Genomic DNA, 15240 nt, shown 5'->3' with positions numbered 1-15240 from the left:
GCATTTTAGGAACAATATTTTGATTTATAATGATTAGCTTTTATCATTTAATGTCGACACACACACATACGTATATGATTTTTTGCATTTAGGATTAAGACTATTGCCTGAGAAGGTGAGGTGACGTCAGTAACAACCTGAAACACAATTAACTTCTTGAATGAAGAGAAACTCGCGCTCTGTCGGTTTTCGTGTTTTGTTTCTCTTTAATTAAATATTTTTTGTCCTAAACAAGTAAACTTGCGCTGTCTGGTGAAGCAGCAGCTCCTTATTAGGCTGCCCAGCAGGTGCAGGGAATGCTGGGAGTCGTTCCAACACTTTTCCCGCTTCTCCCTCCGCTCCATCTCGCTCTCATGCTGGGCGAGCGAGCGACCGGCTGCTACGTCACCAAGGCCATCGAGAGTTTCCGGCTTTGTATTTTTTTATCGTTTATAAGGACGAAAAAAAAACACTTTGTATTGAAAACAAATTTCATGCTTGATTAGGAAACATCTCTAAGAGGAAATGGAACTCAGCCGGACCGGATTCTGACGTGTCTGCTGGCACGTGATTGGATGATGACGTAAAAAGCCGGTGCCTCTATAGTGAAGTGACCTTCTTTGCGACCGCCAGAAACCGAGAGACAGGAGCAACTCCTACGGTAACCGGAGGGATTTTTATCAGGCAACCAAAAGGTAAAACTGGTCTTCAGCTGGTTAACTCGAGCCGAACTGGTGCGAGTTCTGGGTTCTGCTTCTTTTAAAACTACAGAAGAAGCAACGAGTAACGGTGACGTCGGCCGCTCGCGCTCCGTAAGGTGGTGTTTCGGACTCTCGCGCGCCAGCGGCGGGTCCTCTGCGTCTGAGCCCAATGTTCGAATGTTCTGGAGAGATTCTGAGAAAAGCCCAGCCGACTGTCTGAAGGGGGGGCCCCGACATTGAGGCATCCTTGACAGCCCGGCTGAATGGCGACACCCGGACTATGCTAAGAAGCTAGCAGTGCGGGGGTTTGAGCTAGAAAATGATGGTTAAATCCTGCAGTAGCAGCGGAGCCGGAGCTCCCGGTAGTGAGCCCGGAAGATCTGAGCCGGTCGGCCGGCTGGACCGGCCGCCATGTTGGCGTCCGTCCGGGCTGAGATGCTCCGGTAATGTCCCGTTATCTTGAGGGCGCATGAACTGCCTCAATCACTGCAGGATCCAGAGGGAACGATGGTGACGGGAGACTCCGTTAGCCGGAGTACATCAATGTGTGAAACGCGTTTCTGTTAGTTACTGCTGTTTTCCGACTAACGGCCATATTCAAGCTTCGCGGTGCGAAGCCTGAACCTCACCGCGTCCTTCCGCTTGTTGTAATTCATGGCTGCACGTCTCCTCCTCACCGAGGTCACATCGGGACAGCCTGGCGGCCTGCACCAGAACTGCACCAAAACCCCGTTATTCAACATCAGCACCCTGAGCTGGAGAGGTGCCTCCTCTAAGCGGGGCGTGACTTCCGGCGGGCGCGGGGACGTGTGGCAGCCTGTCGCGAGCAGTTCTCCGTGCGTTCATGGTGGTTTTGTTTGCTTTATGAGCTTGAAATGACCTTGTCAGGGGGCCAAGGTGGAGGAGTGAGCGGTAGAGAGCAGTGACGCCTTCAGTCATGTGACACATCTACGTGTCCACACATACATGTTGTTATTTAAATATATAACTTTCCTCTCCCTGGCAGCTCGCGATGGGAGACATTGCCAAGGGGAAGAAGACATTTGTGCAGAAGTGTGCCCAGTGCCACACCGTCGAGGAGGGGGGCAAGCACAAGGTGGGCCCCAACCTCTGGGGCCTGTTCGGACGCAAGACCGGCCAAGCGGAGGGCTACTCTTACACGGACGCCAACAAGAGCAAAGGTCAGTTGATACAAGTGACGTTCATAACTGCAGATGACAAGATGGGCGTTCACCTGATTAGAAGCTCAAATACAGGAAGCTGAACCCAGCGAGGCGTTTTGTTTGATGGATGAATGTGCGCCGTCTCCCACAGGTATCGTGTGGAACGAGGACACCTTGATGGTGTACCTGGAGAACCCCAAGAAGTACATTCCTGGAACAAAGATGATCTTTGCTGGCATCAAGAAGAAGGGAGAACGCCAAGACCTCATCTCATACCTTAAATCAGCGACGTCATGAATCCGAGGAGAGTAACAGCTTATTTAAAGTCCTTTTACTGTTTGATTCGTTGGTTTTAGGCTTGCGCTCTCTAGATGTTCTCATGTTTAGTCCCTTGTCCCGAGGGTTAGGGTTCCCAGCCCGACTCGCTCAAGTGGCCAAACATGAAGCTACATCTTCTTCTTTTTTTTGGATTCTCAAATGAAGAACAAAATCTAATGTCATTATTTGAAAACGCCAGCCTTGATGGGTTGCCTGACTTGTCACTCATTCTGTTCCCATGACGACTCGTGTCTGGTCATCTGCTATCAATGTACTTTTCAAATATGTGGCGGGAGAGATTGCTGGTGGTTAACTGGTGCTGAAACACCTCGCAGCTTCTCAGCCCGACTGGACTTTCTGACCTTTGACCTTGTAACACTGCTGATGGCCAGAAGCTGCAGTCGTCCATGACAGCTGTCTAGATTAGTACAGACCCGATAATCTAATCCACGAACGTGTCCTCGGAGCCTTTTATCTCTGACCTCTGAAGCAGCTCCTTGCCTGGTTAAGAACCGTTTCTACTGCCTGCCACAGCTCAGAACTGCGAGGTACCGAGGCCTTCAGGGTCCTGAGATCAGCGGCGTTGACGCCAGCGTCGCTGGCACCAGCCACAGTGAAGGAAGATTCTGTTATTTACCTGGTTTCACAGGCCGAAAGAGTGTTTTAACTTATTTTATCGTAACCTGATGGATGGACAGCAATGTGTAGGATTCTGGTGGGGGCGCTTGCTCGCGGTGTAGCGTGGTGACGTAACTGATGCACATAACGAGATAACGACTTGGTAGCTGCGTTGTGGACAGGACGGTTGATGGATCAATTAAAAGAAATATCCAGAAATGTCAACTTGTGTGTTTATTCCTGAGTGATTCCTTTTAATTTCTCACCAACTGCTGACTGAGATTTTACGAAGATGCACGCGTGGCTGAGGACTCACGCCGTCTCAGGGCTGAGGACAGAAGTTCTCGTTTCACTTGAAGAATCGTCAGCGGCTGTGTTTCAGAGCCGTCGCCCTCAGCTTTAATATTTATGGAGCAACAAAGATCCTCTGTGCGACGAGTCACGGAGGAAATCCAAAACACTTCATCACAAGGTTGAAACACATTTTGAGCAATAAAATTCTACGACCTCCCGTCACCACAGGAAATGCTGCACAACCACACAGCCCCTGAAACCAGGTGCTGCTTGAGAAGCACAATTTAGAGATTTTATGATTTGTTTTCCTAAATTTCTCAGCTCATTTCAGGTGTTTTGACTGCGTGAACGCTGTCAATGCTCCCTGGTGGAGGTCTCAGTGAAATCAACTGTAGCTGAAGACGTACACAAAACTGGAGAAATGTCCAGTGGAGCGTGGCAGGCTGGAACCTTCACATGAGGACACAAAACTTTCAGGGACGCGTTGATGAGAAACTCTGGGCCGACACCGCTCAAAATAATCTTGCTCATCTTAACATGAATGTTTTGTTCTCTGGTCCATCTTTCAGTCAGAGAAGCAAAGAGGAATCTTTATAAAAGTCTGTTTTATCACATCAAGCTGTTTCACCTCTACGTGGTGGATTCACTTCCAGGGGATTCTGACACCGAGGAACGCTGTCAGACGTTCCTGGTCCAGTCGTGACTGGCAGCTAGACTGCAGGCCTGTTACGTAACGCTCCTCCGGTCCTGGAGTCTTCGAAGGAAGCCAGACGCAGGGAGCGGCTCCGGTTACCGGCCAGGCGCCGCAGGACGTGAATTATATTTGGTACGACGAGGCTTCCTAAGCTCCTCCCACTCTACCTGCAGCTGCTGACCTTCTTCTTTTTCTCCAAACATAAACGCAGCGATGGCGACACCTGCATCATCACACCAGAAATCTTCCGCTCCTCTGCAGGCGGACTCGCCTTGTCTGGCGCCCCCTGGCGGTCACAGCCGTCAGCGGTGGAAGGCGTTTTGTGACTGGCAGTTGGAGAGTGTGTGTGTGTGTGGGGGGGGGGGGGGGGGGGGGGGGGTTAAAAGGGGGCGCTGGAACCCAACTGGTGAACTGAGGACACGACGACAGGTGAGCTGGGATGTCCCATGACAGGGTAAAGCAGGAAAGAGGGTGAGTTGAGGGCAAATCGCGGCCGACCGTCACGATGACGACACAATAAACGACCTGTTGTTGTAGGTTGGAGGGGCCTGATTTATTTTTAAAAAGGAGAACTGAATTAGGAGAGAATGAACAAGAAATGACAGAAATAAGAAAATTAGGAAGGAAATTTAAACATGTCAAACACTGTAGAGGCCCCCCCCCCCCCAACCCATGTGTTGTAAGGCCATGTTGTCTTGGAGGGTCCCCCTTCAGAGATATAAATACAGCTGACATAAGATCCACATATGCTGGGTCACGTGGGTAGCAGATATTCCTGGTGCTCTGAGGACCTAAATCTGCTCAGCCCCCCCCCCCCCCCCCCCTCCGGTTTTAGAGTGACGTCATAGTTTGAGGGAAGTGCTTAGGAAATGGCCAGTTGAGGGAGTCTTAATGTGTCATCTGAAGGGCCTGTGTGTGAGGGGACCCGAGTCTACCTGGGAGAACAGGTGAGCCTGGAGAGGCCTCTGGTCTGGCCAGGTTTAACTGACTAGTTTAGCTGAGCTCACTCACCAGCTCATGAAGATGTCCTCCCTCCTGCATCTCTGTTATCAGTTACCCAGTTCAATCGGTTCAGGTTACTACGTGGACTGTTTTCTGTGTTCCAAGTGTCAGAGACTCATGAGTGACTCGGCACTCGTTGAAGCGTTTGGTAACTGAGGAAAATGTGTTTTCTAATGAAGGATGTAAGACCCCCCCCCCCCAGACGCATGCGCTGCGTCCAAATTGCCAAGTAGGTCTGATGGTAGGTCTCAGAGCAGGTCGGAGGCTGTCCGAAACCACAACTGGTGCGAGCAGCGACCTACTTCTCAACCTAAATTCCAGCCTAAACACGCCCACATTGCAGGTCGGTTCAGGTGCATCCTACAGAGCAACCTATGGCCCACAATGCACCGCGGACTCCTTCTTCGTCCCTTAAAAACTTGTGGACGCGCAAGCCAAGTTAGCGCCACCAACAGTCTCCCATTCTGATGAACACCAACATTTATAGTTGTTGATGACTAAAGGTGTGTTCACACCAAACGTGACGCAGTGTGAACACACCTTTACAGGTGCGTTTATGTGCTTAATAATAGAGAATGAGTGAAAGGTGCGTTCAGAGCGGAGTGCAGTACCACAGCCAGGCCAGCAGGTGGGGCTTTCGTTGGTGCTGTCTACCTAATTGCGGTGTCGGTGCTCTGCCAGCAGAGGTCGTGCTTCACCACCAATCTTCTAGGGTGTCCGAATGGTGCCGCCGCGTTTAGGTCGTAGGAGGAGGACGTAGGTTGGCACTTGGCAATTTAGACGCAGCCCTGGTGCACTGCAGTGATGGGACTCAGCCACAGCGGGGCGCTGCTGTCTTTGCCTCCACTGAGGAGGGAGGTTGGTCTCTTCTCTTTCTTCAACTTGGCACGTTCGTCTGGGACGATCAGGCGTGTTCCCACCGGTTTACCCGTGTATCCACATCCACACCACAGACGGTTTGAACACTTACAGGATGGATCAGAGGTTTGCGCTGGTCTGTCTGCTTTCACATTAAAATGGAGACATTTGTCTTTGCATCTTTCATGTGAAGGATTTGATGAGAATATTCTTGTTTGTATTTCCACTGTAACTTCATCTTTGTTGAGCTTTTCCTCTTCACATCTCCTCTCATATCTTACCATTGTTTAAGTCTGAGCTCTTCTTCACGAGCTCCCGGGAAAACCATCCGGTGTTGCTGTTCCCAAACATTCCAGATATATTCAGATGACCTTACTGGGAATTTTCCCATCAGCCCTTGTTCCAAACTGGATGAACGCCATGGGAACCAGGCAGCGTCTTGTTTGCCCTCATCTTAAGCAGGCCGTTCCTCTGTAGCCGTCCGGATGTCTTGCAAACAGACAGAAAGTGGTAGATTTTGTCACGGTGGAAAAACGTACAAGGACACTGACGAAGAAAAGTTTGTTTTTTATTCTGTCCAACTTATAAACACTCTTAAAAGTGTTAAACAGCGCTCAAACAACGCCAAGTTTGACCTGTGAAGCTTTACACATTAAACGGTTCCTCAACATTCACATTACTGAAAAGCTTGAAGACAAAATCAAAACATGAAATCACTGTGACAGATGTGCTTCTGTCCAGATGTGTTCACAGTTGAGATACTGCTGTAATCTAGTAAAGTACTGAGTCAGCGCCTTGTCACAAACAGTACTGCAGAGAGACGGTAAAACCGTGCCGACCTCTCAGCGCAAGCGGGGCAAACCAGGCAGGAGTGACAGCAGAGACCAAAACAGGTGAGATTCTTAACAAAGTGATGATGGCGATGTTGAGCTGCGATCAGGTGACACCAAGAAAGTGAACAAGTACAGTAAAAGATGAAGCTGTAAAATAGGAAAAGCACAGTGGTGTACATTTAACGTCTGTGCGACGTAGTTTACCATCCTGGGAAATCTGTGATTGACAACATAAAGTTCTGCTTCATTCCAGGGTTGCAGGTTCTCATCTCCTCGGGCCTCAGTTCCTTCAGTGTTCTTGAGCTGGAGTGTTGAGTTGCTGCACAGTCGCGGGTCGATGAAGGTTGTGGGACGTGACACATGATCCTGGGTGTCTGTTTAAAACAGGGCGACACTTCGGTTTGGCTCCTGTCAGAGTCTCTGTATCAGCAGTCGTGGTTCCATTTGTTCTGCTTTAAGGCCACAAGTGTTTAATATTAAAGGACAACAGCTTTCAGGGAAAGTCTCCTTTTATCCATCGTCACCAGAGCCAGAACAGAAGATAGAGACCCAGGCTAGTTAGCTTAGCCCAATGGCTGGTAGTGGCTGGGAAGTGTTAGCATCAGCTAGCTCAGGTCCATGCTAGTTAGCTTAGCCCAATGGCTGGTAGTGGGTGGGAAGTGTTAGCATCAGCTAGCTCAGGTCCAGAATAGTTAGCTTAGCCCAGTGACTGGTAGTGGGTGGGAAGTGTTAGCATCAGCTAGCTCAGGTCCAGAATAGTTAGCTTAGCCCAGTGGCTGGTAGCGATTGGAAGTGTTAGCATCAGCTAGCTTAGGTCCAGGCTAGTTAGCTTAGCCCAATGGCTGGTAGTGGGTGGAAGTGTTAGCATCAGCTAGCTCAGGTCCAGGCTACTTAGCTTAGCCCAATGGCTGGTAGTGGGTGGGAAGTGTTAGCATCAGCTAGCTCAGGTCCAGGCTAGTTAGCTTAGCCCAATGACTGGTAGAGGGTGGTAGTGTTAGCATCAGCTAGCACAGGTCCAGGCTAGTTAGCTTAGCCCAATGGCTGGTGGTGGGTGGAAGTGTTAGCATCAGCTAGCTCAGGTCCAGGATGCTAGTTAGCTTAGCCCAATGTCTGGTAGTGGGTGGGAAGTGTTAGCATCAGCTAGCTAAGGTCCAGGCTAGTTAGCTTAGCCCAATGGCTGGTAGTGGGTGGAAGTGTTAGCATCAGCTAGCTCAGGTCCAGGATGCTGGTGTGTCCAGCAGGAATCCTCCTCCTCCTCCTCATCATCAGTAGCAGCAGTCGCTCTTCTAGTCCTCAACAAACCTTTGGTTCTGTTGACCCAAGTTCCAATGGAGCTTTGGAGGTGCTGCGTCAAATCACTGCTCCCAGTCAGGAAAGTAGTTCCGGCTACGTGTCTGATTCTACCACTACAACGTCTCCTCATGTTAAACTGGTGTTCATCACCAAGGTTACACACAACCCTCCTGATATTAATACAGGCAGAGACGGAGCTACGCTAACACTTCCCACTCACTAGCAGTCACTGTGCTAATTTAACAAGTTTAGCTCCTTAGAGAATGGTCTATTTTCTTGTCTGGTTCTGGGGACGATGCATTTTCTGTAAGCAAACTGGTTTGTTCCTTTAGTGGCAAGAACAAAAAGGAGATTGCTGCTTCTCACTTGTACATCTGGCCTGGCTAGCAGCAGCGCCAGATTCAGATCAACAAAAGAACTGTGGAAAGGTCCAGATTGTATAACCCTGCAGACCGAACTGACTTAATTAAATCAAACAGATGCTAATCCTGATGAATACACACAAGCTGGCAGGGCCGTTCTTTTTTCTCAACTGGCAGTCAGAATGAATCAAATAGGATTAGTGTCCATTCAAAGCCAGGTGGACTAGGAGTGTTTGGCTGTTGTGCATTAAAAGGCCCAATTTCATGAGCGAAGGGTTGAATCTGTCTGCTGCTCAGATGGCGAGGTCATCCACTCGCGTTCGGGTGCTTGTTCCACTCATTTTGCTGAATCGACGCTTGTCCTTTGGACAGAGCTCTCCGTTGGGGCAAAGCAGCAACTTATCTGAGCCGCCATTTTGGATCTGCAAGCAACCGATGTCTCTGTTCCCGTGGTTGTAGCAGCTCATGTTAGAACGCAGGAAGTCGTCTCCTTGGATTTGGTCGTTACCGGTCTTCTGCCACTCAGTCGAGTAGCAGCTCATGTGGAGGCGGGTGCCGCCATCCACAGCCATTTTGTGCTTCTCGGTGGCCATGTTCTCAGAGTTTTGTTGGTTGGCCAAATGGTGGTTGGGGAAAGGGAGGGGCAGGAAGTGTGAGGATCCCATCACACATTGGCTGAAGTCTGGGGGCGGAGTCGATGGCGGTGGAGGCGACAGAGAGAGCTGACAAGTCAGCGAAGCATCTGCAGGTGTGACGGCCTTCCCACATAAAAACAATCGCCTGCAGGAAGAAGTTGGAGCGAGATTTAACATGAATAAATGCAAACATGAAAACAAAAAGTAGAGCAGTCTTCCTTCATGTGCGTGTTCATCACGGCGCACCCTCACGAGTCCGGTAGTTAGGAACCAACTTGCCTCAGCACAGGTTCCGCGACTTCAACTCAAAACGTGTGAGTTGTTGGGGTTTGTTTGCTCGCGCTGCGGATTCTTGGTCGGGCGAACAACTTGACAGAAATGTTCTGGCAATGAAGTTGGAGGACGATTCCCGTGCTCGTCCTTCCTTTATTTAGTTTTGAGACATCGTCAGCTTGCAAGAGCCAAGCATGTTTCTAATTGTGGTATTACTTCGTATAACACGGTGATACTTTCCCCGAATATCATACCTGCTGTCTGAAATATTTTGACGTCCAGTCTCGATTAAAAGACGACACATTTCCAGTCCACCTTTATGTTCTGAGCGTTTGTCCTGACCCGGATTCTGTCAACAGCTAAAGGTTATCAGACAAGTCTGAACGGAGAAAGCGCCCTCTGCTGGAGGGGGTTGCTGGCCGTGGGGTTATATTTTGCCTGTGTAGCCCACGAATTACTTTAGAACAGGGTTTGTCAACCACTGGTCCACACCCCATGGGTGTGGCTTGCTGGTGTGATGGATGTGCACGCTTCAGCCTGTTGTGTGTAGCATTTAGCATCTACCAGGACTCCAAGGCGTTTGGATGAAGATGCTTTTGAAGGCCAAAAACATCCTGTCAGGACTGACAACAGCAGCATTTTACTGGTCCAGTCTGGGTTCGAAAACCTTGATAACTCATTGTGACCTTCAATATGAAAGCAGCTACCAGTGTCTTCCTCCCCTGCCAGGATACATTTTCAAAAGCACATGCTACGTTTTAAACTGCAGCTGCAGATTAAATCGCTTTCAATTAAGATTCAAAGTCGGATTAAATACTCAACAATTTAAGCACACATAACATTTTTTTATTGAAATGAGATCATATTTGCTCGGGTGAAGGACTGGAGGGTCTTTTCCTTCTGAGCAGAGCTCGAACAAAAGCGGCTTTGTTCAAAAACACAAACGACAGCAACGAGAACATGTGGATGAGATCATTTTAGTTGACTTTCATTAAAAACCTGAAAATTCAGAAGCCAAAAACTGGGCTTTCGTTTAACAAACGTTACAATGATGGGCTGTTTGTTTTCTCTCTGAAATTAGTCGCTGTCTGGACAACAGTAAATCTCAAAGTCTGATGTCAGTGATTTCCAGAGACTGTGACCCTGTCTGAAGTGTTTTTAAGACTCAGCCTAGCCAGCAGAGGGCACTTGGACTTGTGCTCACTCATTATTTCTAAGGGAAGAAGACAGAACTCCAGACACACGGCTCCTACCTGCAGCAGTGTCTCCAGGCCAGGTGCTGCAGCTCGAGGACACTGAGGACCAGAGAGACCGCCGACACCGTCAACATGAACACGATGAAGACGTTTTTCTCCGTCGGTCTGGAGACGTAGCAGTTTACAGGATGTGGACAGGGCAAGGCCTGGGGGCAGAGACAGGGACTGGGTCTGAATATGATGCTTTGTGAAGATTAAAATCATGTTTGGACCTGTTCTACCTTGCAGACATAAAGAGGGTGGAGGAAGATTCCATACAGGAAGTACTGGAGACAGAGGAACACCACCTGTATGGGCGACCAATCACAGTCAGTCACCTTCATTCACTGTAGATCATTTGAAGTTATTTAAACTACACAGTTTATTATCACTGAATAATCCAGAGTCAAAAGGGGGGGGACAGAGGCGTCTCTGGCTACTCCTCTTATCTGACTGGTCTTTTTGTTTGTGGTGTCAGAAATGTGGGCAGCAAGTTGGAGACCCCCCTGTTCAGTGCCCCCCTGAAAATCCTGGTCTGAGCATCACAGGACTCCTGGGGCAGGTGGGGCTGAAGGAGTTAGGGTGTGGAACAGCACCCATCAGCTGGAGGCTGGGCGGTGCAGTCATGGTCGTGAATGCAGCTTTTACCTCCATCATGCTGCGAATCAGGATGCTCAGTACGTAGGTCTGCAGCAGCGCCCCCTTCAGACGGACTCGACCCGCTGACGGACCTTCTTGTCTTTCCTTTTCTCCATCCTTCTCACCTCTCCTCCCCTGTTTCTCTCCTCCTCCTTCCCCTTCACCCCCTCCTGGGTCATCCTCTCTCCCTCCCCCGCCCCCCTCTTCCTCCTCTCGACTCCTCCTCTTCTCCTCTCGGCGGACGGTGTGCATGGCGTGGCCCATGTAGATCAGACTGGGAGTTGACACAAAGACAATCTGGAGCACCTGGGAGGACACCAACATTTATAATGTCAGAACCTTGAAAAAGCCTCCAGTTCATCAGGTCTGTTTGATTCTAGCGTGGGAGTCTGCTGCGTCCTCACCTGCAGCTGGGAGTTCACAACATTCATGGTTTTAATTCACTTCCTTCCATGAAGGTGGAAAGACTCAACTTTTTTAAGAGCACCCTGGTCCGGACCCTGGTCCAGGGGGGGCGACACCTTAAGTTTCGGTTCGTGCTTTTAGAACAAGTACAGTTTTAGACGTGGCACCAGATCTTAGATCAGTGGTCCAAACGCCAGCAAGAGAAAAACAGCACGTAACCCAAACCTCTTAGCGCAGCAGCGAAGACCTGAGGGAGACTGAAATGAGGCTGCAACAGTCGTTGCAAAAGTTCTGATATAACAAAGGCATTAAGAACTCTTTTATTCACATAAGATTGAGATTTGCTGTGAATAGGAAATGTGTCTGGGCCGATTTAGCCGTCTCTAAGAACAGACTTGATTTGTCTACTGAGACAGAGATCGGACTCAAAGATACCACCCACATTTAATTTCATGTGACTTCACATGTGGGCCGGAGTGACCCAGCTCACCACTCAAATGGCCCCCAGACTGAAAGGAACTGAAGATAATTAGTTCAGTTTTATTCCTGTTTAGCTGAAGGAAATCTTTGCCCTGGATCCTTCAATGTCATCAAAACGTTCCCGGCGGCGCTGCGGGGCAACCCTCCACTCCACGGCTATTTATCACAGATTCGTTTTGGAGATTAGGGCTCGTCGTTGCCTCCTCACTGTTATGAAGAAACTCAAGCAGTTGATGAGAAAATTCCGATTTCATTCCTTTTTCTGGTGATCCCGGTCCTTCCAGGATATCAATTTTTGTGGTTTGAGTGATAAAGTGATTCAGTAACTTATTTGCACCCAGAGTGCTTTAGTAATGGCGCCATTAACAACTTCTTTTTCTTCTTTGCTGCAACAACACAGCGTTTGCGTCATCGTTCTCGCTGTGTCGCCGTACCCAGTATCGTATGTGCGCTATGGGGAACGCGCGATCATAACAGACGTTCTCACAGCCGGGTTGTTCCGTGTCACAGTTGAAGTCTTCTTGTTCATCACCCCACGACGACTCCGCCGCCGTCCCCAGAACCAGGATACGGAAGATAAACAGGATGGTCAACCACACCTGAGACGCCAGACACAGCAAATGTGAGTTCCTTGTAGATTTTAGAAACAGATCGACAAGAGTTTTCATTTTTACAGGAGTTCAGATTCTCAGGACTCGAAGCAGAGGGAGTCGCTGATGCTTCCTGGCAATCAGGACGTCCAGGACTGCACGTCCAGGTGTGAATGGTGCTGATCGATACCTTTCCAATGGAGGTAGAATGTTCCTGAACTTCCTCCAGGAAGTTTCCCAGTAGACTCCAGTCCGCCATCACCAACCGATCACAGCTTAAGTCAGTATCACTCTGCAGGTACGAGATTCACCTGAGGAACAGAGACGTTTTATTTCAAGAAACAGTGATAATGTCAGGAGTAGACGAGGACGTGATTCACTGGGTCAAAATATGGATGAGGGATAGTGATACAGCATACCAGACACCAAAGTGAGGCCCCTGACCACGGTTTGGAAAACAGCAAGACAGCAGGAGGGGGCGGTGGTGAGGAGCCGGTCAGGAAGTGGATGCAAGTAGGAAAACCTGAAAGAAGCAGAGAGGGGACGGTTCAGAGACACTCTGTTGAAACACCGGTTGAGTCCCACTCGTGGAATCTCCTGTCCCTGTTCTCCTCGGTACCATGAGAACTCTCCAGATACAGCGACCAGGAGCCTACTTCCTCTTCCTCATCCGCTCAAGGTAGCTGGGTGAGGGGGGTGAGTAGGAGGGGTAACGGAAGGCAGCTCTTGAACCGTTTGGAGGAGGGAGATGATTGTTGGTTTGTTGCTTATCGAACCAATGATCTTGACACCGGCTGCAGCGCCTCTACGAGAACCAGAGCTTCCAGTGACCTATGACACCAATCGCTGATCAGAGGGGAAGTTTGGTCAAAGCTCATTCATCGCACCGACTCACCGCTGGGCTACAGCCATGCAAGCTGTGCCTTTGCTGTGCTGACAGCAGTTATTATACCAATAATTACAATGATGACGACGAACACCTGAATTTACTGAGAAAGGTGTTGGATTTGCAATTTCCAAACCCTGTTTTGAAATATATCTATAGTTCTTAATGATTCCTAAATGATGATGATGCAAACAGACGCCACATCAAGCCATGAAACGGGGATTATTTTATGTTCCAATAAAATAAAAATAATTTTTAGAATGATTAATCTCATCTTCACGGCACGACAGAACCCCAGTCAACATGTTTAGACAGAAGAGAAGCTCCCTCTGACTTGTTGAGGTTGTGCGTGACTCCTGGTTGTCCTCAGAGACTAAGAGTCTGATTGTGTGCTTCAGCGAGAAATTTGCACAAAAAAGAGAAAGTAAACCAAATGCCAAGAATACGAGATCCCAGCCTGAGATCGAGCTTTGACATTCTGATGACAGTTTAAAACCACAGGGAGAGAAAACGAATCCGCTGCAGCAAACACGACATGGAGGAGAGGATTGTCAGCATCAGCTGTGGGTTTGTGTGTATTTGTGTATGATTGTGCGACCTACTGTCACTCTGGTCGGGACCCCTCGAATAAAAATGTCAGTGCCCAAGTCTCAGTTTAGCTCCACGCTCGGTTCCCACAGTCGCCTCCGCCTGTCTCTGGGGAAGGAAAACTAGATGTCCGCTGTGTAAACAGACTTAAATTGACTGCCCCCCACACACACACACACACACTCGTTTACTAAGTTCTCTTAGAAGACACTCATTAGCATAGTGTGAACCCTAACTTGATGTCTCAGTATTTATCCAAAGATTTCCTCCAATGTCCTCATTAAGATGGTTTAAAACTCAAATGGGTCCTCACAAAGATAGCTGAACAAGTACGTGCACACCAAGACCTCCTCAGCCTCATCTGGTCGGGTCCTGGAGGTTTAACCCTCCCTCGCCCAACTTCAACCCTGAGCATCCAAGAAAAAGCACCATGACAACCCTTCGCTCTCAGGTGGAAGTACGAGGCCGACAACTCCACCTGCGAGGGGGTTGTGTGAAGCGGCGCCCAGATCACCAGGGGGCGGCGGCCATGACTTGGAGAGCTTGGTCACGGGGGTAGAACTGGTGATGTCAAGAATGGGAAAAAGAAGGGCAAAAATAGATTTTTTAAAGAAGTAAAACCACAGCTTGTAAAATTAGCATCCGTGAACACAGACCAAGTCTTGGCTGCATCCAGCCTCTGATGTCGGCTCTGAAGAGGCTCGCCAGATTTACCAGCGTGACGCCATTCCCAGCCTTCATGGGGGGTGGGGGGGCATCCACGGGCTTCAATACTATCTTTGTACTCAATCTTTCTTCTTATTTTTGGACACTTGGCTCTGATGCATCAGTGATAAAACGAGTCGTGTACATGTGACTGGAGCCTTTGAGCTCCTCAACATCCTGTCTGTATATTTTGTTTAGCATGTGACGTCACGTTAAAGCATCCATAGGCGCAGCAGTGACGACCTTCCTGTTGCTCAGGGGCGTTAATGTTGGACAGCACCTGAAATATGCAGGCGACATCAGCTGGTGGATGTGACACGTTCACTCTAAAGGTTGATGACACGTGGAGACCTGGTCAGGTTTGGGCGCGAGATGCACTGGGTTAGCATGAGGTGTTTGAAGGAGCCTACAGAGGTCATGGAGGTCATTAAAGGTCATCAGGGGGAACACAAGAAGCCTGAAGCTTAGTGGTGGTGACCTTGAAGTCATGTGACTCTGGTGTAGCTCCTTCATAGGCTACCGTTACCTTAGCACTGCTAACCGTAGCATCCAGGCTTCCAGCATCATCAGAGGGTTCATTAGTGAAGATGATCCTGATGAACTGAACCTGGAAGATCATCAACTTCTGTTCACCAGAGCTGATTTACTGATTCAATCACCACAATCACATGGAGCGATCCTATTGGCTG

At 49.1% G+C, this 15240-nt stretch overlaps 2 protein-coding genes across 3 annotated transcripts in view; one reads left to right on the top strand and one right to left on the bottom strand.

Annotated features, from left to right (window-relative positions):
• Positions 1 to 504: 504 nt before the first annotated feature.
• Positions 505 to 3004, top strand: LOC147247094 (cytochrome c). 2 transcript variants are annotated; one of them, XM_086180291.1, is made up of 3 exons: positions 505 to 674; positions 1687 to 1861; positions 1995 to 3004. In XM_086180291.1, the coding sequence occupies exons 2-3, from the start codon at positions 1693 to 1695 to the stop codon at positions 2138 to 2140; spliced, it is 315 nt and encodes a 104-aa protein (XP_086036417.1). In that variant the 5' UTR covers positions 505 to 674; positions 1687 to 1692; the 3' UTR covers positions 2141 to 3004. The 2 variants fall into 2 exon arrangements, with proteins under 2 accessions (XP_086036417.1, XP_086036418.1); XM_086180292.1 differs by lacking the exon at positions 505 to 674 and adding an exon at positions 1374 to 1516.
• Positions 3005 to 6185: 3181 nt separating this feature from the next.
• LOC147247093 (gap junction alpha-5 protein-like) overlaps positions 6186 to 15240 on the bottom strand; it is a 12477-nt gene continuing 3422 nt past the window's right edge. The window contains exons 2-8 of the mRNA XM_086181055.1: positions 12792 to 12895; positions 12563 to 12683; positions 12217 to 12381; positions 10907 to 11203; positions 10501 to 10566; positions 10277 to 10425; positions 6186 to 8895 (exon numbers count right to left, since the gene is read on the bottom strand). Coding sequence (XP_086037181.1) covers positions 8409 to 8895; positions 10277 to 10425; positions 10501 to 10566; positions 10907 to 11203; positions 12217 to 12381; positions 12563 to 12631 — 1233 coding nt within the window. The 5' untranslated portion in view covers positions 12632 to 12683; positions 12792 to 12895 and the 3' untranslated portion in view covers positions 6186 to 8408. The remainder of the gene's footprint in view (positions 8896 to 10276; positions 10426 to 10500; positions 10567 to 10906; positions 11204 to 12216; positions 12382 to 12562; positions 12684 to 12791; positions 12896 to 15240) is intronic.

Source organism: Aulostomus chinensis, chromosome 16 (assembly GCF_037954235.1).
Source record: "Aulostomus chinensis isolate RoL2024-O1b breed Wild chromosome 16, RoL_Achi_v1.0, whole genome shotgun sequence".
Lineage (NCBI taxonomy): Eukaryota > Metazoa > Chordata > Actinopteri > Syngnathiformes > Aulostomidae > Aulostomus > Aulostomus chinensis.
This window is presented reverse-complemented; position numbering and strand designations above follow the sequence as displayed.